The following is a 26,967-nucleotide window of genomic DNA, read 5'->3' as shown; positions in this document are numbered from 1 at the left end:
CTGAATCTTTACTATCGCGTTATGCGCATGCACCGATTTATGGGTGGTAGCCGTTCTCTTCAAATCTTTGATCATCCCAGATCATTTTGTCTGACTCAATAGAAAGCTAGGCTTTTCAGTGTATGAATATAGACTTACCTTTCATGTCGCACTGTAAATAGGAGTAGTGTTACACAGTCTGTGTGGGAGAGCATAAAGCACATTGTGACAATTTCATATTGATGGCAAGAGGGACAAATAGGTTTGCAAAAAAAAGATCATATTTCTGCGGCTGGTGACAAATTGAATGTGGGGATGGAGGTGCACAAGAGGGCGTTTTTGCACATCAGGTCTTTGTTACTGAGTTGTGGTTACTATTTGAAACAGACACACATGAAATTTGAAAGTTTACAGTGTTTTTTTATTGGTTCATATGTAGCCTAGATAAAGACAAAGGTTCATATAAAGGTAAGGGCCAACAGAGGAAGATTAACTCACTTAGTAGTTTTCAAGCAGTTAAATTACGCAAACATTTCTCCTTAAACTCCCCATTGCAGCAGCAGGAGTTAAACTCACAGGAGCATTTGTCCACTGTTCTCCACACTGGTCCGTCTCTCCAGGATTGGTGGGGGCTGCTTGTTTAAGCCAATAGGCAGGGAGCAACGCTAATGTCATCTCACTGTGACCGCCGAGAGGAGCACCACAGCGCGCCGTGTGCCGCTGAAATGAGATGTGGTGACAGTGGGTGAAGTCAGACCAGGCTCTCTCTCTCTCTCCCTCTCTCTCTCTCTCTCTCTCTCTCTCTCTGCGCTCCCCTCCAATGCAGCAAGTATCTGGAGTTTAAGCTTATCGCTTTGCACAGCTCTGGGTTCAGCTCTGCGGCACAGTGGTGCACCCTCTCTGGACTTTTCATCTTATGCCAATGAGACGCAGCGTGAATCGCTTTTCTCACTTCAGGAATATTGGTTCTGGATACTCGGTTTACTGCGGCTGAACGCTTTGGGGGTGAGTGGACAAAGTCATTTAACTGTTATTTTTGCACATTATTTTCAGGAGTCTGCGTAGTTTTTGATGAATCTCAATGCCTACGTTTGCACTAATTTTATTTGTATGTTTTTTTGGTCACTTTGTTTTCAAGTTTAACGCTATGAAAATGTTCTAAATGATGCAGTGAAAAAAAACAAACTAGACCACAATGTTGGGGTTTTAATATGGAAAAAACAGCACAATCAACAATATACAGTTAATGCAACCCATCAATTGAACCTATACTCTATATAGGTCATTGTTGCAGCCCTAAAAGTCATCGAACTGCTTTAATTTCCAAATTTTCCAATGCTGCTTTGCGCTTTTACGCAGCAACATCTCCAAAGAGACACGTTAACTTTCCCTGCGCGTGTAGCCAGAGTAACCTCGTTTCTCTGATGCGGATAAAACTTTGGGTTAGAGACGTGGGGCGGGTGGAAGTGTGGAGTCCCCGGGGCCTCCAGATGTATGGACTCAGCTGTCGCCTGTCACTTTGGTGACAACTGGTCGGGGCTCCGTGACCGCTGCTTGTCCGCCAATGCAGCGCTCCATAGCTGTCAAGAGTGCTGTTGTGAGGGAGAATGTGGTCACACACTGCGGCCACAGACAGTATGAGAAGTCACTCTCACTTTCTTGAGTTATAACCATGATGGATAAGGTGACAACCATGCGCTCTGACGAGTTATTTAATCTAAGATTTTGTCCTGAAATGTTTTATTAAAGTAAGTGAGTAAATACAACAGGGAATTTGTTTTGATTAAATTCTTGAGTCAGGTTTCATCATCCTGATAGTGTGATCTGCACTATTCTATCTTGTTTCTAGATAAAAATCCAGTTTTATGACTTGATGTCAATGTTTTTAAGCCAGAGCATGACCCTAAAAGACTTATGAGGTTGGATATTTGTGCAGTGCAGTCAGATCTTTAAATAAAAACTCTGCAAGCTGCTTGAGTGAATTCATCACTCCTTATGGCCCTCTTGCAGAGCTAAACATGCCATAAAGTGATTTCCTTTAGAGAACAATGACACACCCTCAAGTTTCAAACATTTCAGCTGTGATAGAAAGTGCTAAACCTACAAGGCACAGGAGAGCACTTAATGTTATATTTAACCATGGCTGTCTAAGATAATATTTTGCTCTCATTGGAGCACAGTAAACACCACCATAAGCCATTAGGTCCTGTGCATGCCCCTCACGGGGACTGACAGAATGACAGGCCCACTTGGCTCAGACCGAGTGCAAAGGAGCGCAGAGTCAGACGGGTCTGATATCTGTCACTATGGTCGCAGCTGACAAAAACAGAGCACTGCTGATCCCAGGACAGTTCAACTTGAAGCCTGACAGTTAAGTGAGAGGATAGACAAAGGAGGTGCCTCGGTCTTCATTTGGACACATTGGATAGATTGTGGAAGTGGTTAGAGACTGCAGGACAACACAAGTGACAATGGGTTAAAATAAATGGAATTATACCTTGAAGCAGTTTGACAGTACAAAGGACGACGATAAACAGCAGGTTCTGCACAATGTCAGCGATGTCAAAATCTTGCTGTAATTCGCACCAAGAAGGTATTTTGGAACCACTACCATCCATGATTACAGCACCTTTAACCATGCTGGTATATTTTGCTCCTTGGGACAGTGGCCAGAAAAGGAAGTGGGTAAAGAAAGAAATACTCTGAGTGAGTGTGAGTTTTGTGGACAGAAATACACTGAGGACAGAGCACAGAACCAAGGTGGTGGTGTCACCTAGTGGCTAGAACAGAGGTTGACGCCTTCACTTCCCAGGAGTCACAGAAACTCATCTGCAGTCTTTTGAATCTGAACTACGACACATTTTCATCCAAATAAAAGTAAACTAATGTTTGAGCTCTTGTGTGAGCTAGGCATAGCAGTTATTTTTTCCTTTGATTCAAACTCTGCCATTGTATGTACTGACAAATACAAAATGAGGGCATGTTGGGTTACTGACACCCAGCATCTGATGCAAAAATAGTTCTGTTTTGTCAAACGAATTCTAATCAATGATTTAAATGTATTTTACTGTAAATGTTATGGGATGGATCAACATATGTGCATCTGCTGAAATATGTGTCTCATACTTCACAGCTGCAGTTATTTAATGTATAGATAATCTAGCAGGCGAGGCATGTGTTAGAGGGGATGTGAGCTGAGCCTATACCTTAACTGATCTGCTGCAGGTTAGAATTCTCTGAATATTAAGTTATTTATAGATTAAAACCATTTACAAGTGGCGTTTTGGGAGCAGTCATGCGGTGCTTGTTCACATCTCAATCAAAGGTTCCATTAATAGAATCAAAAGACTTAAAAAAGCATTTTATTCCGGGAAATAAATAGCTGGCCTTGTCATGAATTGTCTTGGACACAGCAATGGAGACAGTTCCGATCAGTTCGGCCAATTTGATGTTTATGAGTGCTCGCTTAAAAAAATGTGGAATAGGTAGATGTTTTTTTTGTACCAAGTGCACAGAGACTGGCGAATTTAGGACTGGGCAGCAGAAAGGCACCTTATAATGCACCTTTCAACTAGAGAAGCTATAACATTAGTACACTTGTTATGCCATTGCATTAGTGCACAGCAAGAGGAGGAGGTGGAGACAAATCGCAGACATTAAGCCAGTCTCAGACATAAACAGTGGGGCATGTCATGGGGTGTGTGTGTGTGTGTGTGTGTGTGTGTGTGTGTGTGTGTGTGTGTGTGTGTGTGTGTGTGTGTGTTTGTCTGAGAGAAGTAGATGGACAGAGACAAAGCGGTCACCTATGAGTGTGTATGACTGAAGGTGTCGGAGAGTGTATGCGTGTGTGGCAGACACCCAGCAGAGTGTGAATGAGCAGAATGTAAGTCCCAGTGCCCGTGTGTATATGTTTCCCACTGTTGATTTAAAAGCCCAGTACCAGTGAAATGTACACAGAGGCCTGTTTGTGCAAAGCTAGAATGAATCACCCTTGCGTCCATGTAAATCGCCTGCAAGCCAAACACTCTGGCAGCCTTTTATCCCCAGACGTGGTCCAGCTCACCACAGCAGGGCTAAAAGCAGAGCGGGACAGGGCCATGTGTTGTGAGGAGCTGTCAGAGGAGGCCAGTCTTTCATGGCTCTGGATGGGGAGATGTGGCATGGAGTCGGGTTGCCATAGACAAACTCCAGAGAGCAGAGCACGCTGACTGTAAACTGTTTGTGGTAGGTTGGCAGGAGGCTGGATGAAGTATGGCTTGTTTAAACGCCGGTGGTCCCTGAATCCGTGGTCACCGGGCCTGCTTGACTGGACGGTGGCCTGGATGGTCAAATTTAGGGCACTGTTACAATGTGGTTGTAGAGATTGGGATAACCACTGAGGATGATGCCGTCTGTGGGAGAGATTATAAAATTGTGCTTGCCTTGCAGTAAAGTTTCCCTCCTTCTGTAACTTTCAAACGGCATCATGTATGAGAGTCAGTGGGATCTGCCTGCAGCAGTGGCACACACATTGGATCCACATGCTAAGCATTATTCTAAAGTGATTAAAGGTAGCTAGTGATTTAGCGCTTCCAGGCACAACTCTGTTTATTAGGAGCTGCAGGATGATGTTAGAGGGAAACGGGTTTGGCTCTCACACTGGAGTTTAATGCCCCAGCAGATCTCTGGTAACCACACAGCATAATTGCGGGACTAACCATCAGACCACCACGATGATGAAAGTCATACTCGACACACATGTTTCATTATCACCACCATGTATAGGCATGATGCTCCTCTCTGGATGAATACTGTATAATAACCACGGTGCAGTGCCACAAAACTGGTTATTATCAACATGTCTATCTTTGATAAAGGGGGAATAACAGATGTAGAGATGCCAAATGTTAGCAACTTCAGTGATGGAGTATTTTTTGGACAGTCCGCCCCGACCCAACCTGACACAGACGTGCATTCCTGCAGGAGGGCATGTTTTCTCCTCTGTCCTCCGCATCTATAGGGATCCATCCAAGCAATCACAGCATCAATGGCTAGAAGCAAAAGAAAACATATTACCCTGAGATAGTCATTAAAAAGCCCAGCTCATTCCCCGGACACAACAGGGGATTCAGTTAAGGCTTTCCGGACCCACGGCTGGAAATATGCAAAACACCCCCCTCCCCTCCCCTTCCTGTGGCTCTTGTTCCTCCTGCTCTGTTGGCATTGTCACAAGGGTGGAGTCAGTGAGCGTGGATTATATGGAAAAGGTCAACAGGGTTTAAAAATGGACTCTGCAGGGCAATGGATTTTTGGACTGACAACAAAGGTATTTCCTGACATTTTTCTGAAAGGTTACAGTTACAGACAGTAGGGACAGCTGTTGGATGACTGCCAGGATATTCCTCTCAGAACATTTACTCATTAAATAAATAAATGCTCATAATTACTTGTCATTTTGTACAATGGCATTAATCAGGTTTGGAGACAAATTTATGTGCACAAGAGTTTGGCCATATTCCCAAATCCCACAGTGCTGAATCTACAAAATACATCATAAGAAAAAGGAACACAGAGCAATAGATCAATAAATTATCCCCTTTCGGCACTCTGCCGGAGAAGATTTAAATGACTTATTTCAGTGGAGGCGTTTTTCATAATTCAAAGATCATTCCTTGACGTGATCTTCCATCACAAAATAGCAAGTGTTTTGTATACCGTCAGATATGTACTACAGCACGTGTTTAACATTCATAATGAAACACTACTCCACCCTATTCCATCTGAAGCATTAAATGCTCTAGAAGTGTTGCACTTTGACATTATTATCAATTTACTGTATTTACTAACATTATCATGCTTTGTACCAGGGTTAGGGTTTGGATTTCAAGAACAGGTTCTGAAGTGAAGCTGCCTTGAAAGTTATAACAGCTGACAGGTGTTTTGATTACGCTGATTATTATATCAATTGCTCAAAACCAAGTCTGAACCTACTGTGAATCACACAATACATTGTGCATACTTTAATGCTCTTGTCTTTATGACAGTTGTGATACAGCGAGAGTAATTTCACGCGAAGAAGGAAATCCATCTAAGGAGAAGCAGTTATGAATGCAAGGTATAAGAATGGGGTGTTTTTGAATGTCCCAAGATATAGTCATAATATTATTGTCATATTATTATAGTCCTAAAATCAAGTGTAAAACAGGAAACATTAAAGTTTTGCAAGGCTCAAAAAAAAAAAAAATTCATCTTAATTTTACATAGCAACCAAAAAGCATCACCGAATACCTCACTGATTGTCAAGTTACTGTTTACAGCCACCTATATCAGCTCAAAATAAAGTGGGATTTTTATTGCTTTCAACAAATTCTCATCTTATATGTCTACAATCAGAACTAGGAATCAATGGGAGCTATATTTGATCAATTGAATTGGAATTACAGCCAATACAACTGAAACAATACCCACTCCTAAGTGATGTGCCTACTTGCAGAGGGTAGGTACATTTAAATAAACTATATAGCCCTGCCACAGCCCACTAATAATACATTCTAAATATGTTCTCTCAGACTTGCTGAACTAATTTGAGAGAAACAAACACTGAATGACTTCCTATCAGGCATTTACTAGCTGTTTTTATTCATTAAAATTGTTTATTCTAATGCTACATTCGATTGCATTTGTCACTCAAATTGGTTTGCAACATTGAATTCAAGCCTGTTATTATCCCACCTCCGCTCTTTTACTATCACTGAATTTACGTTTAGTATTTGCTACCTTGTAATCTCATATAATTCATCTATTCACAGAGAGGAAATGTGTTATTATCATTTGGAAAGAGTCATATATCACAGTGAAGTTAAATGTTGAGGGATGACATACAGATGGGTCAATATTGACAAAGGCTAACTGAGGACATTTCTTGCAGAGCAGCAGCCTGAGGCCCACAATGGACCCACTGAGCTGACATAGAAACAGTTCGTTTGGCCACAACAACCTGACGGCAGCCCCTAGTGAGAGGCCAGTTCAAAGAGCCGGGTTTTTGTTTGCTGTGCTCACACTGTCTTCCTGTTAGGGGCTGGGCTCCCAAAGAAAACAAGAGCAGTGGCTCACCAGATGTGTCTATCTGTGCATTTGTGTCCTGTCTGCAGGCAAACACGTACAGTACATTTGACCATTCAGGGAGTATGTTTTATGATGCTGATAAGGAATAAAAAGGGCAAAAATCGTTTTTTCAAACACACACATAAAGGGTGTATGCCCACTCTGTCACATGTTTCTTTATGCTGGCACATGCTGCTGACTGAAAATGGTTTGGTGTCATTAGTGACCTCTGTATTAGCAGCTCCAAAAATAACACTGATGCTGGCAGAAACAGGCGTATGCAAGGCTTCTGAGAATTAGCTCTGCCCTGGAGGACTGGTATCCTTAATTTATGGGGTGATAAGGCAGCCAGTTGTGGCCTTTTTTCCATTGCACACATACATAGTGTCACTGCCAACACTCACACACGCATACTCACCCAAACACAGATCCCAGGGACTCATGACCCCATGTCTGGCCTGTATATCTGCTGGACTGATTGAGGCCTCCAGAGGGCTTCAGATTGGATCTCACTAGACCTGAATACACACACATACAATTCATAACATATAACCTGTACATTCACATTACATCAATTCTGAATTTGAATGATGTCACATTTTCATCTTCATGCTGAATTTGTAATAATGAGTCTCATTACTCTAATATGCCGAATATGATGTGAACAATTCACATTTCAGTTTCTTTGTCAATATTATCTTACAATTCAGTGGTTTTGCTAGCAGTTACGTTCATTCATTCAATAATTAAATAAAAGAGCTCCACACAGTGGGGTACACAGAACTTAAAGGTCCAGTGTGTCATGTTTAGGAAGATCTATTGGCAGAAATGGAATATTCTATTCAAAGGTATGTTTAGTGTAGTGTAGTGTATAATCACCTGAAAATACAAATTGTTGTTTTTTTTTAACCACAGAGGGAGCTGGTCCTCTTCTACAGAGTCTGCCATGTTGAACTGCCATGTCTCTACAGTAGCCCAGAATGGACAAAACAAACTCTGGCTCTAGATAGGGCCTATTGTGTTTTTTCACAATTTTTGCGGCCACCGTAGTTGCAGTGCATAGTACAGACCAGACAGGTAATGAGGGGTAAGAAATGACATGAAACAACACACCAGATCCCTGACAAGAGTCAGAACAGGCAGGTCAGCACCTTAAAGACTTAATCCACCAGGATTCCCCACTGTATATACATTCATACGTACAATACAACAAGTTCAAAAAGGTGACAAGACAAATGTTTAAGTCATCAGACCGTTCTCAGTCCTACAACAATCTAAGCAACCCACTTCTTTAATAGTGGAAGAAGTCAAATTGTCATCACCTATAACCATTTAGATCATTATTCCAATTGTTGTTTATGCTATACAACCAGTCTGGTCTCCCACCTAATCAACTGCAAAAAGATGATGTCACAGCAATTCATATATAGGCAATATATCAACACAGAGAAAGGCAGCGCAGTGTGGCAGACAGATGCATACATAATCAGATATAAGTTTACCTCCCAAGATGTAAGACCACCAAACATGTCTCACCCCTTTGTCCTCTTCAGAAATGTGAATACATGAGAGAGAGAGAGAGAGAGAGAGAGAGAGAGAGAGAGAGAGAGAGAGAGAGAGAGAGAGAGAGAGAGAGAGAGAAGATAGATAGATAGATAGATAGATAGATAGATAGATAGATAGATAGATAGATAAAATCTCCAGTCAGACATCTCATAAATAAAAGTAGGGCTAGATTTTTTTCCCTCTGTACATTTGAATGTGAGTTACATGAGGAGGTGAAAGGGTCAACAACATCAGAGCAACAGGGAGCCTTACAGGGGAGATCATTGGGCATCTCCTCTGCTCTTTCTGCTGTTTTTACTACCACCTTAATGACTTAAATTGTGTCCAATTAAGCAGAGCTGGAAAGAAGCATCCCCACTTTAGCCGTCAGTGTTCCCTCTGTGCTGTGGCACTGGAGCATGTGTTTAATTAGAACACTCTAAAAAGACTGTAACGGAGTGTTTCTCCAGGAATGTTAATCATTAGTGGGATCCTGACTGAGCAGCTCTTGACTGTTTCAGAGTATTGTTGGATTCCATAGTTTGCCTTTTGAAGCCGTGCGGCTCAGGAAAATGCTTCCACGTGTGGGTATTGCCAACTTTCTCTTTAAAAAAAAAAAAACCCTGCATCCTCTCCTCCTCCAACAACTTGCTCATAGCACTCATGCCCGATTATTGCCTGTTTTGTTACGGCGGTCTCCTTCATGTGTCTGTTTGAGCCCGGGGCTGGAAACACACAGGAAATAGTTTTCTTGCCATATGAAGTATATACGGTTGAACTTTGAGGAAAGTTGAGGAGAAAAGCCCAGATGTGTGAGGTGTGAGGTTAGACTGGTGTGTGAGTTAGACTTTCTGAAAGTGTGAGGTCATAAGCTAAAAATGTCTAGGCTTAAAGTGTTGAACCTGGACATTGATGGAGTGCTGTTTCAGCAAAAATGAGAAAACCTTTTTTACACGGCATGGAAATGAAGGCATGGAAAACCTGACAGTTTTTCTTTTTGAAGGTTTCGCTAAAGGAATAAATAATGAGATTGAAAACAGAGAGCTGTTGGTTGAACTCATCAGGTTAACGTGTTAATAGGGCTGTTTTGTATTTGTATTTTATGTATATATTCTCCCCAGTTTGTCCATGGAGACCACACATGACAGGCTTTGCCCTCTGCTGATCCAGTGCTTTTGTCAGTGCAAGTGAGTAGTGTAAGAGCAACCCATTCATCCTCGGCCTGCTCTGTGTGCAGACAGCCACAGGCTTTTGTTGAATTATAGTGTCCTCAAATAAAGGGGCTTCCTCCCTTTAACAGCCCCAGGAGCTCTGTCGCTCCACTTCCCATTGTTCCCAATGAGGTCCTGCTTTTACAACTAGGTGAGAGGGTGTCAAATTGAGGGTGAAATATGAGCTGTCCCAATCGTACATCTCTGCAATGTTTGGCAAAGCAGTTAGACAGCAGTGTACTTTGCAAGAAACAACCTGTGCGCTGACACCAGACTGTCTGTCATGTCTTACAGGTTACCCCATGGAAACCGGACATTCGTGTTGTATAACATCATACATGACACAACAGGGTTACGGCAAATTAAATAAATGGGTCGATAAGTAATGTGTTCATAGATTTCTTCCATGAAATCAGGGCCATTCAATCTGACATCATCTACTTAACAGGTATTATGTTGTTGATATATGATAGTATTACATACTGTAATGTAATAATTAAACACAGACAGCTTGGTTATGTACTTTTATGGATGGTAATTAGATTTTCATTGAGATTTGAAAAGTTCAGAAGTAACCGTATCTCATTACCAATTTAGTCCAATAAATCTTTAATCCTGTCCTTGTTTCATTTAGATTTTTCCCATTCAACACTCTTGAGAAACATATGATCTTTAGTGTTTAGTGTTCTTTAGTAAGTGTCATGTGAGTAGATATTTCTTTTAATATTTTTTAGAAATGTCTTTGTCTGAAACTAACCTTAGATCTAAGCCTTGCCCTCAGCAGCCTCCAATGTGTCAGAGGGAAACAGTAAAAAGGGGTTATGTGAGGGTTATAGGGCTAACAAGCCCACAGTCTGACCTGAGTTTGTCAGCGCCAATCTAGCTAAGTCAATATCAATGCGCTGACTGCTCCACCAGTTGACCTTTTCCTCCCTCTTTCAAGGCGTAAAAAGGATTGTTGTTACAGTAAAGTGATAGGCTTTTATTGGCCTTTATAACTGAGGCTTTTGTTGGGCCTGTGTCCTGCTAATACCCGTTGGCAAGTCATTTAAACCTTGAGAATGCCTACTTTTTATAAGGTAGCTCACACACCAGTAAGAGCTGCTCTCAACAATGGTCATCAGTGACGCTAAGTTAGAGACTGACCTTCCCTTTGCCCCCTTTGGTACCCCAATTTATGTCAATTCCTGGGACTCAAATTAGTTTCAGGTTAGTGTTTCACATGGGGGTTACATGCTTACTGCTTACTGTGAGATATAGCAATCAGCTTTGACTGGACGCTTTGTTTTATTGGTCCCCTTTTTCAGGGACGTGTTTGGACCAGAGAAGAATGCAGTTTTATCGTTGGGCGTAGGTTCTGATAATCGCCCCTGTCCTGTCATTGTCGGGACATGCTGGTCAAGGACTACCTCGCCGCTAGCACAAGGCGTTCTTTTTTTCTTTTTTTACAGCGCTGTGAAGGTGCAGACCAGGTGTGAGGTGCTGTTCAGGTCGTTGTGGCTATGACAGGGGAATGGGCCGTAAAGCCCCGGGGCCATAGATTTATGGGTCATCTGGTGCTCTCTAAGGTCAAAGGTCAGGGATGCATAACTTCCAACTTAATATTATTCAGCTATCTAAGGCGAACCTTGAACTGTGCAGCCAGCTACTTCTAACTATAGAGTTGTACGATCTCATAACGAAATTCAGGATGTTATTCCGATACAGCAGGGACTAAAGATAATCCACAGGTGACTTTTAAACAGTTGTCCTCACCTTATTTCATTGTCAAAAGTCACTGATTCTCTTTTTCAATTTCAGTGTAAGACATAATCTGTGATTGCTACTTTGAACTTTTTTAAAGAACTTTCTTTAAAATCTGCAACTTGTCATGAAAAGAATGGGGAAAAATTGGGAAGAAACTGCTTAAGAAAGGACAACTGTCTCAGTTGCTTCAAATGTGGCAAAATCGTGCACTGAATGAACTGGTGATTCTTTTTTACATTATGGGGAAATCGGGTATAAAACTGTTTACTGGCATGGCTGAATAGGCTCTGCGACCCCCACCCCAAAGGCAGGATGCTGTGTTGTCCCTCCCCTCTAAGAATTGCGAATGGAGCTGGTTGCAGAGTCTTTAGGACCGGCACAAAGGCCTGAGGTTTGCTGTGAAAGGGTACTTCTCCTCCCTGGACTTGGCCGCTACAATGGCTTTGTCCACACACCCACACACAACTACGGTACGTGCGCCTTGTGTCTGTGCGCCCCAGAACATCAATCATCAATTTACTCAAACATAGTTTTTCCGTGAATCAAACTTACTTTCTTTCTTTTACATTAACCAATCAAAGTTGCATGCCAGTCATTCACAGGTGAGCTGAAAATAGACTGAGTGGACATGTTTTTGGCCTTCTTCCTTTGAATGATTAGTTGAATTAAAGATAAAAAATACATGCTTATAAAAAGGTTTTCTAGCCAGTTAGCATTGTAGACAATGATGTTCTGTTGTACTAAGTTCAACATATCAGCTGAAGTAGCATTCAATGTGCTGTGGCTTTGTCTCATATGATCAAATAATAGGCAGAATTGTGCATGTAAATGAACTGTTCTGTAGTGCTTGTTCCATTTCTATTGCCTACATACATACATACATTTTTTTCTAACAGTCTTGACCTGCGTGAACCCTCTTATATCAGCCTCACTTAAAAATCCCACAGTGTAAATGCTTCACGCATGTGTTCTTGTTCACAGAATTACACCCTGACGTCATCTCCACAAATTTAAACAGCTGCTAAAATGTTAATAAAGAAAGCAATTCTAGCTGTTTAATAGATTCCTGACTTCCTAGTAAAATATTCTACTGCTTTGTTTTATAGTCTTAAAGTTTGTTAACCCTCTACAGCAAAATCTTGTGTGGAAAAGGATGAACTTTTTAGTTATCTCACACACAATTATGTCCACTATAAAACATGTCCTTTTGGGAGAAAGTAACACTTTGACTTTGCAACCAAACAACTGTAAAGGCATGCAAAAGGTGCAACTGTCCAGAGTTTGACTGGTCACTTTTGTTTTCTGAGGCAACAGGAAGAGAATCACGTTCTGACATTCCTGCAGAGGTGAAGGAGAGGCAGAGGTCAACTGCATCCTTCAGGGGAGTTTTCTGGATGGTTGGATGTGTACATTTGGGTTTTATAGAACAGGTCTATAATATTACAGAAAAGTAATAGACAGAAAGCTTGGATATTAGCCAATGCTAGCAATGTATTGTTGATCTTTTGTGTAAGATTTGTTTGAATAGACATTAAATATATTCTGGTTATTCATGTTGAATATGAAGAAACATCAACTGAATTAGGACTGCAACTAAAAATTGCCCAATATAAGTTTCCACATCTCAAGTTGACATATTCAAATGACTTATTTTGTCTGATCTAGTCAGTTTAATATCGTAGAAAACAGAAAATGAGCAGATCATCACATTTGAAAAAAAGGGAACCAGTGAATTTTTGCTTTAATTATGAGTCAAAGGATTAATTAATTAGCTTATCAATTAATGGGCTAGTTACATTGTGCGTTTTGCAGGGCTTAACAAAGTTAGACAATTTTTAACCTTCAATCAGACAAAGTTAAGCTGATAATAACAGCTTTGTGGTTACAGTAATTTCTTTGTATAGGCCTTATGTGATACATATGTTAAAGGCCTGATAGATGGTCTCTTTTAGACTTGCTGACATCATGTTCAGTCAGAGGTAAGAGTTATGTGAGGCTGAGTGAGGATGTTGTAGGTGGTAAGAAGTAATTTTTTTGCAGTGGGATAAATAAAGTATCTTTTGTTCACTCAATCCAACAATCCCTCTATAATCATAAAGCTGTACTTAGCAAACAGCTCTCTGTAACTTAGTGACATTTTAGCGCGCAAGAGACGAGAAACAAACCACAAGATAAACCGAAGCCCGAGTAACGTTCACCACCTTCCCCACATCTTGAGCTGTTGATAGGGAAGGAGAAAGAAGAATGTCATGTGAAAGCTGTTGTGGAGATGGGGCGGTCAGTGTGGTAAAACAAGCTCTTTGCTACTTAAAAGCGCAGTTCCTGTGAGCTGGAGCTCTACCGGTGGTTCTCATTTGGAAGCATATGTTTGAAGTACGAGGGGAGGGTCAGTGGAGGAGAGACGCCTCGCTCGTCCATACCCTGCCGCGACTGGCTGCTATGAGGTTAAGGGGCCGGGCTGAGGTTAAGAGGCTTGGATTGGGAGAGGGAGGAGGAGAAGGAGGAGGAGGAGGAGGACTGGTGGGTGAGAGAGACTAGGGTGGGATGACCATCTGGTTGAGCTCCTCCATGTACACGCACACGCACACACCCCTCTCAAACACTCTCTCCCATACACTCAGACAGACATCTCTCTGACTTTTTACAGTCTTAGCTTTGATATGGGCTGTTACTGTGCTGACAGCTCTGATAGAGAAGGCTGACTGCTTCTGTCCTGGAATTAGCACTCTGAGGATCTTGCATTGATATGGAGGCCAGAGGCTGGAGAAGAATCTAGGACTGGATATAGTGGTGATAAGATCCTTTTTCCTGCTCACCTCAGGAGAGTTGGCCTACGCTGAGGTAAGACCGGCAGCGAAATAACTGAAGATGTAATCGTTTTTTTCAAGGGAATGTGCTTTGTTTGTAGTGAGGCTGGCAGAAAAACTACTTGAACAGGTAGAGATGTTAAAGTGTTTACTTTAACTTCACTTTTCACTTCATTTTGAACTCTCTGTGCTACTGGATGAAAAAAGCCTCTTTGACTCTGATGCAGATTTGTAATCAGAATCAAGTTTACTGCCAAGTAGGTTCACCTACAATGAATTTGCTGTGGTACATTGGTGCATTAACATAAAACAAGATATAAATATAAAGATAAAAACAAGTACTGAAAGTCAAGAAGCATAAATAGAAAATTGGCAATAATATAGACAATAATAGAATATTTGCAGTGTGCTAGATAGGTGTGTAACATTAATGTAACATGGTGGGGTGGGGGTAAGAGTCAATGTCAGTGGGGGTCCTGGGCCTTGTTAATGAAGTAAGCTTCAGGGTAAGACTTTAAAAAATGTACAAGAAATCTATTGGATTGTTTAGTTTAATGGGAGGGTTTAATCATTAATCTGCGTTTTGCATGATTCCCACTTCTGATCTTTAAGTCAAAATCTGCCTTCAGAAGGACTTTTTCCCATTGAGGTGGTGTGAAGAGTGCCAGTAGTCAAAGAGCTGATGTTAAGTCCCATATACTGCAAACTGAATTTACTGGCATGTAAATGTGTTTGATGTCTGCTATGTGACAGCAGCACGTGTGTGTTGAGTCTTAGTGCAGTCTGGCAAGCGCATGCAGGTGGTCTCATCGTGTAGATCTCTGTGGGGATGTCACTCCCATCCATTTGGTCTTGGAAAAACACTCCCCCGGTCATGAAAGGAGACCTCAATAAGGTGACCAAACTCCAGCCATGTAGCACCTTAACGCTGCATGAACTGAGCTCATCTCTGGGTCTCTTGTTAGCCGCACGCAGACTTTCTAACAGCATTTCCTCCTTGGCATTTTCAAGCTGAATTGATTCAAACATTCTGCCATAGATAAAGATCATAAGTGTTGTTTTTCACTTCTTGATTTTATGATGCGCTATTGGTTTATTAAATCATTCAATTACAGGTTTAACCTTAAAGGCTGATTGTATACATGTGAGGCTGCAGACGATGTAATTATCTAACCAATCTGATCTGGCCTGCAGTTTCACAATGTTTGCTTTTGTGTTTTTTTCACAAGGGATACAGTGCCAACATAAAACGTGACAACATTTGACAGGCTGTCATCTGATATTTGTGTATACAGGGATAGCAAAGAGAAATAACATGTGGCATATTTTTCTAAAGTTAAGACATATCTTGTCTGACATAAAAACAGATTTGTTTGAGTTCAAGCTCAAGTAGGGACTGTGAACAGAAAATCTTGTTTTTCTCCTCAAGTAGAGCCTGTCCTGCATTGCTGAGCTTGCAAGAGCCAAGTTAAACATGTTTGGCCGGTTCAGACTGACAGAGAGCACTGTGTTGGGTTGTGTGCATGTCCATCATCCACTTCCTAGAGGAATATAGACAGTAATTCAGACCAGAAGCTGCTTATTTTCCCTGTGCACTCACTCAAGGGTTGTTCATCCAATGCTCCAGTGTCTGGATTTTGGGGGACTCTGGTTTAAGTGTTGTTGAATATCCTTTAAAATGTCACTGATGGCTATATTTATTGGTCAGTCACAGTATGAGGTCCTCTGAGGTTTGTATGTATTTATCCAAGTGATAAATAACACTACACTGTACTTAACTCATGATGCAGAGTCTCTGCAGTGCTTTATAAAGGGTGAAGATAAATCTGTGGCTATTTTGTTCCTTAATGAATCGAGTTTGCACCCACTTGTTCACTGAGCTCCTGTTGGAATACAAGCTTCCTGTGTAAAAAGACTATCAAAGTCATTGTGCACTTTTTTTCTATAACACAGGCCTCTTCATTCATTCTAAATATCTTGTGGGATGTTTTAAAATCTCTATTCACTGAAAACCATTCAAAGCAAGCATGTGTTCCAGCTTCCCTCTTTCACCTGCATTGACTTACTTTTAGACTCTTTTGTGTAACAGAATACATTAACATTTTCATACATGTCAGTAACCCCCATTTTAGCCTTAGTCTAGTAGCACCCCCATCACCCTCTGGCCCTCTGTGGGCAGATCAGTCAGATATGCAGGCCTGCAGCTCCCAAAGCCATGTTAACAAGCACCTTTACAAAAGAGTGAGGGGCTGTTAAACATTCAGGACTGCAGGGGTCTGGTGAGTGTGGGAGGAGGGCAGGGCAGGGGATGTGGAACAGTGAGAAGGAGGGTGGGGGGTAAAAACTAATCTAACAAACCATAGTTCCCTTGTTGGGAGAAAAACTTTAAAAGCCAGCACAAGTGATGAGTCAGTGACTTGGCAAGTCAGTATAAGCAGGGTTAGGTTAGTTGGCTCAGTGCTTCTGTCATTCAAAAAGTTAAGGAAGCGTTCTGGGCAGGGTCAGAGGAAATGAACTGCATGACATCTTAAGGAAAAATTAGCATGCAAGCAGATGTGGTTGTATGAGAACGGGGCTTTGCTTAACATCGAGCTGTGTACATCCTTTATTTCTCTTTGCTGGCCTGGCTTAAGTTCAAGCCTGACATTCCTGTGAGTCAGGTTTGGCTGTGTGATACATCCTCGTAGAGACTTGGCCAACATGTGAAAGCAAACATCTTTCTAACAAATGTAGCGCATGAGTGAGTCTGCGCCTGATAAAATGTGGTGAGGCTGAGAAGTGAGTCTCTTGGCTCCTGACAGAACCTGCCTATAGTTAGCTATCTCCCACGTGAAACCCAAGATGCTCTCAAACAAGGCCACATTTTTGCAGGTTATTTTGGTCTCATTTGCAAGTCAATAGATGTGAATAGAACAAGAGAGTGTCTCATTTCTCACCCCCCCAAACCCCTCATCTGAAGACAGGTTATCTTGGTTTGAGGGCTTTAACTGTCATTTAAGAGGAGATAACAAACCTCATCTTCAGGAGAAAAAAAAAAGACTTAAAGGGAGATAAACAGGCGCTTGATGAACAAGCCTTCACAGAGGCACCATTGTTTAGGACATCAGGCTAATGGGACGTGTCATAAGCCAATCCGCCTGACTTGACACTTTGTCATACAATGGAAGCATGAATTCCTCTCCCAAAAAGCCCATGAATCCTCTGGCACCACTATCCATCACGCCTAACGCTGATTGGGCAGGCTAGACGAGGGCATGCCAGTCACCGGCAGTGGCGAGTCCACAAGAGCTGACTTATCCTTGAGAAAGATGAGTTGATATATATGGCCAGTAGCTGCCTGGCCTGGCATGCTGTATGTGCAGCAGTTAATCATCTGCAGGAGGGTCTGGAGTGCCGCTATCTCGGAAAGAGCTGTCACTAAACGAGAAACAGGGTACACGACCATACAGCTGACTCTGACAAGGTGTTTATGTTGCTGCATGAGTGTGTGTGGACCAGCTTAGCTATGTCTGCATGTCTACACGCCTGTGTCAATGTTGGCTTCAGCATAAATGTGTGCATTCCCTCCTCAGAGTAGCTGCACACTCCCAGAGGCAGCCAGGCATATATATCATTCCAGGAGAGAGCGCAGATTTTCAGGCCCTTTTACTGTCAAGCCGGTGTTCAAAGGCTGCACTCGAGTGTGTCTGGTTTTCTCAGCTGTCTCTCCGTGGCCCTCGGTGCCCTTGCCGGCCATAGGGGGTGGAGGCTTGGGGGGGAAGGTGGTGTAAGGGCCAGGCTGCTGGACACTGGCTGGGGTCCCATTTGATCTCAGCTAGAGCCCTTGGCCTGTGAGAAATGACCACAACTGGACACACATTCATCATGTCCACGTCTGCGCGGCCCTGCGAACCTTACAGCAGCTCAGGAAATAAAGCAGGCTTGTAGGAGTGATTGGGTTAGTAACTATCTGATTATTCATAATTAGCTGGAAGTGATTTTCTTTACAAACTTGAACTCAGGGCCATTTCCTACCTGATGATTCTGTTCTTGTGCTACTATTAACTTACAATTGTTATCCGTGGCTGCAGTGGCTGCTGCTCCACACAATGTACATACTGTGTGTGCTTTAAAGTTATGCTTAACAATTAGAGTTACATGAATTCAATGATTTTATCCATCTATGCAATGGTTTATTTTGTTTCTATCTTTGTTACTACTGCATTACAGTTACGTCCGTGAAAGCATGGATGTGGAGAAAAACATAAATAGCTATGGCTACCACACACATAGGTCAACACTGTGCTTTGATCTCCTTGCTCTATTTTTCCCCTTCTATTGTACCGTCAGTGTCCAACCGCCATCCGTCCACGTCCCCCTCTATCCATCTACTTCACCTGTCTGGCACTGTTCTGTCCATCTGAAAGATGAAAGGATGATCAGACACTCACTGCAGCAGGTTGGAAAACAAACAGTCCAAAGAAAAAGCAGAGATGAAGGGAGAGACCAGGCTTGTGGACATTCCCCATATGGTGGCCCTGTCTTAAGGCCAAGCCTGTGTTTATACAGACCACAGGCTCAAATGATCAGGCCAGCATCAGATCCCATGTGGTGGCCCCTCTTGGGACATAGTATGACGTAGCAACTCAACAGGCTGAGTGATGACTCATTCAGACCATAGCCCCACAGATAAGGTGGACCCTAAAGATTTAACAGCCAGTGTCTGGTGTTGTTCTTACTTTTGGGTTGATGGCAACCTGAATTACAGTATTGGAAAGGAATGTGAGGTCTGTGAAACATTGCCCCAAAACGGGCTAATGTATAAGCAACTGTGAATTCACTATGTATTTATGAGTAGCTAACTGCTTGTTATTGTCGCTATAATGAGTTTGGACGTCACCTCGTGAAGCTTTGGGAATTTCCTAATGGTCTCTATATCCTCAAAAGCCACATGAGGGACACACATGTTTAACTGCCACCACAATAGCAGTGAAAGGGTATAGCTCTCTTTATGAGTGTTCTTATGAAGTAGACTCATCACCAGAAGCGAACCAAGAAAAGCTTGCTCAGATACCATAATGGGCTTTTGCGGGGGGCTGTGGGCTTCATGAAAGAGATAGTGATGGTGTGATTCAGCTGGTGGTTAACATTTAGTGGAATGGCACTGACATGAGAGAACTGGATTAGATGGAGTGAGGATAGCATTATGTGGGGATTGGTTGATGTAATGGCTCTGTAACCAACATTTTGTTTTCTTGTCTTCTTCAACCCTGCCTCCACTTCCTATCCTCAACCCAATTTCCCTTTCTTTCCTTCCCCCCATCCCTTCCATTTTTTGCTTTGTCTGTCTAGTAAAAAGACAGTCTGATGAGCCTGGCGAGTGCGGCAGCGTTGGCAGCTGGCTTCCAGGGTGGGGCACGCCAGCGAGACTTGATGATGGAGCAGAAAGTCGGTAAGCTGACTTCTGGCTTTCAACGCAGCTCCACCTCTGATGATGACTCAGGCTGTGCGCTGGAGGAGTATGCCTGGGTACCACCTGGCCTTAGGCCTGAACAGGTGAGCAAAATACTTCTTAAAATGGGCTATTCTTATTGCAATTGTTCATTAAATTCATGAAAGCATTCTGAGCTTAGCTCAAACAAACCTGCTTAGTTTGGATTTGGCCTTGTACTATAAAGAAAACTTACAGCATGATTTTATTCTCTTTAACTGTGGTACCTATTTCATTGGGTCACAAATCCTTATTCATTAAAGCATCATAGTGAATAATGATGTATCCAACTAAAAACAGCTCTGACCTGATTTTAACTCCCTCCTAGCCCATTTGCCTGGCCTAGATAAATGCTATTCAGCACATTACTGAATAACACACCACCTAGAGTCTCTGGATACACACGGGACAGACAACATATTTCATAAACCTTTTGATTGGTCCTTTTGTTGGAGGCAGACATGTCAGGGTCTACCAGGCAGCCACTTACAGACAGGATGTGTGTACTTTTATTTACAAACTGCGGTATGGCAAAGTCTGCTTGTGATTATCAGAGATCTGTTAAGAGGAGGACTTGGTAGGTCGAGCCTACTGCTGCTGGCAGGATCGAGAATATAGGGGCCATCTTTTAACAAGCTTTTTCCTCCACAAACACAAGCAGGGCTGTTAGTTGTGTCCGCGGGGCAGCCAGTGTGATGTGGTACTTTTCCCAAATCGGCAGCATTTTTCTCTCCTAGTTTCCCTCTCTTTTCTCGCTGTGTTTTACTCTTCCACTCCATGTCTTTCCACCCAGCTTCCCTTGTTAAACACCACACATGGAAGTAATGAGGGGGGAGATGGGTAGGAACAGTTCTGTTCATAGCAAAAGAAAACCTTGAATCCCAAACATACAGGGCCTTTTGTTCTGGAAATGCATGGGTCAACTGTAATGTCTTTACTGCAGCCATTGCCCTGAATGGGCCGTGTATTATGGGTCATCATTACAGTGAAGAAACACATAGGGGCCTCGGTGATAGCTGACTGTTCCCCAGCCCCTAGGGAGCTGGATGAGGGGTAATAGCAGCATGAAAATGTGCATAATTTATGGTGGGGGGCAAACGTTGGGTTGATTGTCAGGGTAAATTGCTGTTACCCCCTCTAGAAGGCCAAAGCTGCAGGAAGCCCTCCCAACACACAAGACAAGCACATCCCACCTCTTTATCTAGCCGGCTGTAATAGCCCCTCCCTCATAAAGTTTAGTTTTCAGTGGTCAGCCCCAAGGGTCAAAGTGCCACTGTGACAGGCTGCTTTGTCCTGTCCCTATAGAGACAAGCATATAAGTGGAAAAATACAACCCTTAAACTGATTTGACCTGTTGACCTGTTGTAACAGATTTATGAAGAAAATTTTTCCTCCAGTGCCATCATCAACAACCATTGATTGCATATGATGTCCTTTTGAAATAAAGGTTGATTTGAGGGTTAGGAAAAACTCTTTGATTCCACAGAGTCAGTCTTCCATTCATTTTACACAGAGCTGTCCCAGAATGTGTCTCATCACAAATTAATGTGTCAGTTCTCTGGTTCCTTGGAATATAATTTGTGTTCATAAACATGGGCAGCTCTATCCAAGACCATAACAATAATATATTGGTTCATTTTGATGGATGAAAACTTGGGTTTCATCAAAAATTTCTCAACTTCTTGGGTAACCAAAACACAGCTATATGTTCTGATTTATGACCACAGATTCTTGAAAATATATAATTTAGGAAGGGTTTCATTTGTCTTGTGTGGGGATTCATTGAACCTTTGAGTTCAACTTAAAATGTTTTTTTTCAGTCTCACCAAAACCTAGTACCTTATCTTGAGGCTCTTTAACTTTGTGCCATTCTTTCCCCAGGTCCAGTTATATTTCTCCTGTCTGCCTGAGGATAAGATCCCTTATGTGAACAGTCCAGGAGAGAAGTTTAGAATCAAGCAACTCCTCTACCAACTTCCACCGCATGATAATGAGGTGAGAAGATTTCGTGTGCATGTGCGCAAATGCAAGTATCATAAAATTCATCCCAGCAGGTCCTCTCATTAAGCTACAGCTGCAGAAAAGATCCACTATCCATTTTGTTTGAGTAGCCATATCTGTTGCTGCCCGCTAAACCCACAGCGTTAACAGCCTCACCATCTCCATGCCATCCCACTAATGTGAGCCCTTGGCATTCACGTTGACATCACACTAGGGGATTTTTGTTCCACAATCTTGTAGACACGTACTGTGGGCACAATGTGACTTTTGACTTGATGATTTTATGATGTTTGCCGGTAGCCCCCACCAGCAGGATTCCTGTCATAGCAGTGGTTTTTACGAGGACTGCTCAGCGGGAGAGAGGGATGCTGGTTGAAAGAGTCTTTATGTGATGCCACCACCGCAGTGGCACCACAGTTCGACTTGGCTGTCTCTCTTCCTTTGTTGCCCGTCCTCTAGATTTCACTCTAAACACAGGCCTTGTTTGTGTAAACGTCTGCTTTCCCTCTTGTTAAGGCTTTGGGAAACATCAAAAAGGCCTGTTGTAAAAATTATGTTCTCAATCAGGGATTGTGGGTGGAGATATGTAGGGGGTGAAGGAAGGGCAAGCTGGGGTCAAGAGTTGCCTTTGTTCGGCATGCTCTGGTATGCACTCTGCCCTCTCTCATACTTAAGTTTATAACCTTTTATTAGCTATAAGTCTTCCAACTGGATCTTTCAAGGAGTGTAATAGAAAAAGATTACTTAAAACACTTCATATCCCAGCCAGGATTTTTTTTTTTAACTACTATACCTTTAAAAAAAAATAAAATGTACAAGTGTGTAATTGTAAAACTTTCTTTTTCAGGTGCGTTACTGCCAGTCCCTCAGTGAGGAGGAAAAGAAGGAGCTACTTATGTTCAGTGTTCAGAGGAAGAAGGAAGCACTGGGGAGGGGCACAGTGAAACTGCTGCCCCGCAATCTTCTGAACAGCATTTGTGAGCATGTACGTTCCCTGTCTTGCATGTATTAATTACTACTTTAATCATGGAGTGCTTGTGGTATTTCAAGTCAATGATTTAGCCCATATTTTAAAAGCCTTTTTCAACTACAGTATTGAAAAAAAGATTTGCTACCTGTCCCCTGTACATCTCCGATGTGGGTATTTGGCTAATCTGGATCCATTTTTAGTAAAAACCCAGAGGAAAAGCTTAAATAAAGATCTCATTGTCAGCTGGATTTGCAGCCATGCAGACTAACAAGTTCTCTGCAAAATGGTTTGGAGTGGCTCATGACGATGTTTCACTTAGTATTTAAAAAATGTTTGAGCAGCCAGAGGGTGCCCATAAAACATGTCAAAACACTGATGTAGCTGTACACTAGACATCCATGCTTTCTTCTTTCTTTCTTTTTCTATCCAGTCATTGTAGTTGATTTGAAAAGGCATGTCCCCATATGATACACTGGTCAGAAAGACAAGCCAGGAAAGAAAAACTAATCTGGCCACTCTAGGACTGCTGTTAGCACAACCCATCAAGCCATATGATGTTCTAGTTCTAATTATTTTGTGTTACATTAGGAGCAAATTGGGCTTGAAGTCAAAGCTACAGACAGGTGACAAATTAAAGGAAAAACCTGAATGAATGAGTGGAGAACAAGAGACAAATGCAGACGGTTTCATAGGACACTAGGGGTCCTCGAAAGGTTGGATGAGAATGAAATTATGTGAATCAATTGAACACCTAAACAGGAGAATGGAGAGGCTTCCAGAGAATAGAGGTTTAGTTGGTTTTTCCTTTAAATTGTCACCCATTTCTACCCATATCTCCATGAGGTTGTATGATGTAATTACCTGTGCAGGATTCAGATTATTTTATCACAGACTACTTTTAAACATACAGATTAAGTGCAATTTCAGAGTCATTACAGGATGTTATAATCAACTATGTCTGTATATTACAGTGTGGTGAAAACATAAACGGTGGAGAAATGGCAGTGTTCGCCTCGAGGGCGGGCCCTGGGCTGTGCTGGCACCCCGCATGCTTTGCCTGCTCCACATGTAGTGAACTGCTGGTGGATTTGATCTACTTCTACCATGATGGAAAGATCCACTGTGGAAGGCACCATGCTGAGCTGCTCAAACCACGCTGCTCAGCCTGCGATGAGGTAAAAACATGAAATACTGAGAGGAAACAATTTCATGAAGGAAAAACATCTGACACAGATGGCATTTGCACTGGGACAGCAATAAAACTATTTTTTATATCTCCACTTGAATAAATCTGATACCAAGTTCTTTCACATCTAATATACATCTGTCTACAGATTATCTTTGCTGATGAGTGCACAGAGGCAGAGGGGCGCCATTGGCACATGAAGCATTTTGCCTGTTTTGAATGTGAGACAATTCTGGGGGGCCAGCGCTATATCATGAAGGATGGCAGACCATACTGCTGTGGCTGCTTTGAGTCTCTCTATGCTGAGTACTGTGAGGCCTGTGGAGAACATATTGGTAAGATGATGATTTTCTAGAGTTAAAATTAAAACACCAGTCATGACGGCTTTAGATTAGTATTGCTAATGATCTCAACATTTCCCTTTTTCCAGGTGTTGATCATGCTCAGATGACCTATGATGGGCTCCACTGGCATGCCACTGAGAGCTGCTTCAGCTGTGCCCAATGTAAGAGCTCTCTACTGGGCTGTCCATTCCTGCCACACCAGGGTCGTATTTACTGCTCCAAGGCCTGCAGTCTCGGTGAAGATGTACATGCCTCTGACTCCTCTGACTCTGCCTTCCAATCAGCACGGTCACGTGAATCCCGCCGCAGCGTGCGCATGGGCAAGAGCAGTCGCTCAGCTGACCAATGTCGACAGTCGCTCCTTTTCTCCCCCTCTGTCAACTATAAGTTCCCTGGCTTCAGTGGAAATGCTGAAGACACCCTGACCAACAAGCTTGCCCACATGAACTTATCTGATGAGCATTTCTGGAGGGGACGTGGTGAGGAGGCCGAGGCACCTGAGGACCAAGAGGAGGAGTGGGCTGAGCATGAAGACTACATGACTCAGCTGCTATTAAAGTTTGGGGAACATGGAGTCTTCCAGCAAGCACAGGACTCCAGACCCACGGATTTCTGGATCGCCGAAAAGGATGCCAAGACGAAGCAGGAGTCCTCCAATGCTGGCAGTGGTGATAGAGGAGGAAGGGGGAGCTTGGCCAGTAAGAAGTACCAGGCTGACATGTACTGGGCCCAGTCACAGGATGGGCTAGGGGACTCAGCCTACGGTAGCCACCCGGGCCCAGCAAGCAGTAGAAAGATCCAGGAGTTAGAGCTGGATCATGGGGCTGGAGGAGGCTTCCAGGGAGAGGAGCAACAATGGTATAATGACTCTTTGGAGTGTATCACGGATGAGTTCAAGAAGACAGATCAGAATGTCCGAGACTCCATGGACTCACTGGCACTCTCCAATATTACTGGTGAGTAGATGTGAAATTATGCATCAAATCTTAGAAAAAAAATCTTTTATGTGATGGTTGGTTTTTGAAGTCTTGAGTCTGTGCAAACATTTTATATTTTTTTCCCTCTCCTCTCTCCAGGGGCCTCAGTAGATGGTGATAGTAAAGATAGACCATTGGTATATTCCCTGCAAGGCTTCCATGAACTGGAGACGGAGGACTGTGAGAAAACCAGTAATATGGGAACCCTCAACTCCTCTATGTTGCACAGAAGTGCAAATTCCCTGAAGAGCCTTGTATCTGAGCAGGAAGAGGAGGTGGAGGAAAATGTTCCAAAGGAAGAAAAGGTGCCTCTGCCAGAGGACAGACCCAAGCCTCATGTCCCTGCCCTCAGGAGGACACGTTCACAATCTAGGCCGCAGCAAGTGAAATTTTCTGATGACGTGGTAGACAATGGCCATTATTGTGACCTCCCAGTGCGCCAGCCACCTATGAGTGAACGGACTCGCCGGAGAGTGTACCATTTTGAGGAGCAGGGCCAAGAACTTCAGTCTGGTCGCCACCATCACCACCACAGGAGGCATCGCAGTCGCAAATCTCGCTCTGATAATGCTCTTAACCTTCTGCCCAAGGAGAGGGCCCAGATGTGCTACAAAGTGGACCACAGAGGGAATTCCCTCTATCCCAAGGGGCAACAAGGCTTCCACGGACACCCCAGTCCTGCTGCCATGTCAGACTATGGACTACAGGGCCCAGCAGCAGGGCAATTCTTGGGGCTGTATGGGGATGATGATGACTGGTGCTCCACATGCTCCTCTTCATCCTCTGATTCTGAGGAAGAAGGCTTTTTCCTAGGTCAGCCCATCCCTCAGCCCAGGCCCCATAGATACTACTACACTGATGACTTGCCCAGCCCTGTGGCGGGCATGTCCTCTCCTCCTTATGGCCAGCGGACTAAGTCCAAAAAGAAGAAAGGGCACAAGGGGAAAAACTGTATAATTTCATAGACTTTCATTACTCTCTTATCCTCAGCTTTTGGTAATGCTCTGCCACTCACCTCTGCCTTTCATGTCCTTTGTTTAAAATGCAGTAACTGTCTGCTTGCTATTAAATGCTTCACAGCACTCATTTTACCAAGGTGTTTGTGTAAGACACCAGTCCTTATTCTGAATCTTTGTAGGTGAACACGCATTACAAACTACCAGTAAAGTGACTAAGTATTTTAGAGTAATACATATTTATAAACCATCTAAACTGTGTATTTAACAGTGAAGATATTAATGTATATATTGTAGAGTTAAAAAAAAACAAAATGGCTATTTTTATACCCTTGAGCTAATGACGTGCTTTGTACCAAAATGGCATTAACATGCAACAATTGGCAGTTGGTACAGAGCAATTTTTCCATGAGGGTGTCAGAAAAGTAATGACAAACTAACTCTGACCCAAGCTCTTCAAACGTGTTTTCTTCCAGGCTTGTGCAGCACTAACACGAGAGGAACAGTGTGTGTATTAAAAGGCCTGGTTGTGTGGTGTATTTATGGGTCACTGTTTTGTAAGCAAATCATTGTAATCTGTATAAATGTACAAACTGGAATATAAGGCTAAAATAGATGATAATTGTAATAAAATTATCTATATATAATTTTTTGTGTTGTTTTTTTTCCTACACAAAAGTATTTAATGCATA

At 42.7% G+C, this 26,967-nt stretch overlaps 1 protein-coding gene across 2 annotated transcripts; it reads left to right on the top strand.

Annotated features, from left to right (window-relative positions):
* Positions 1-662: 662 nt before the first annotated feature.
* On the top strand, positions 663-26,922 carry prickle1a (prickle homolog 1a). Of its 2 annotated transcripts, none has more exons than XM_051382402.1 (8): positions 663-984; positions 19,703-19,906; positions 21,723-21,836; positions 22,690-22,827; positions 23,784-23,987; positions 24,147-24,333; positions 24,429-25,298; positions 25,419-26,922. In XM_051382402.1, exons 2-8 carry the CDS (start codon positions 19,718-19,720, stop codon positions 26,282-26,284), a joined length of 2,568 nt encoding a protein of 855 aa, XP_051238362.1. In that variant the 5' UTR covers positions 663-984; positions 19,703-19,717; the 3' UTR covers positions 26,285-26,922. The 2 variants fall into 2 exon arrangements, with proteins under 2 accessions (XP_051238362.1, XP_051238364.1); XM_051382404.1 differs by lacking the exon at positions 663-984 and adding an exon at positions 14,121-14,405.
* The last annotated feature ends 45 nt before the right edge of the window (positions 26,923-26,967 follow it).

The sequence above is a fragment of the Dicentrarchus labrax genome, unplaced genomic scaffold, assembly GCF_905237075.1.
Source record: "Dicentrarchus labrax unplaced genomic scaffold, dlabrax2021, whole genome shotgun sequence".
NCBI classification, from domain to species: domain Eukaryota; kingdom Metazoa; phylum Chordata; class Actinopteri; family Moronidae; genus Dicentrarchus; species Dicentrarchus labrax.
Note: the sequence above shows the minus strand (reverse complement) of the source record. Positions and strands in the feature narration are given on the sequence as shown.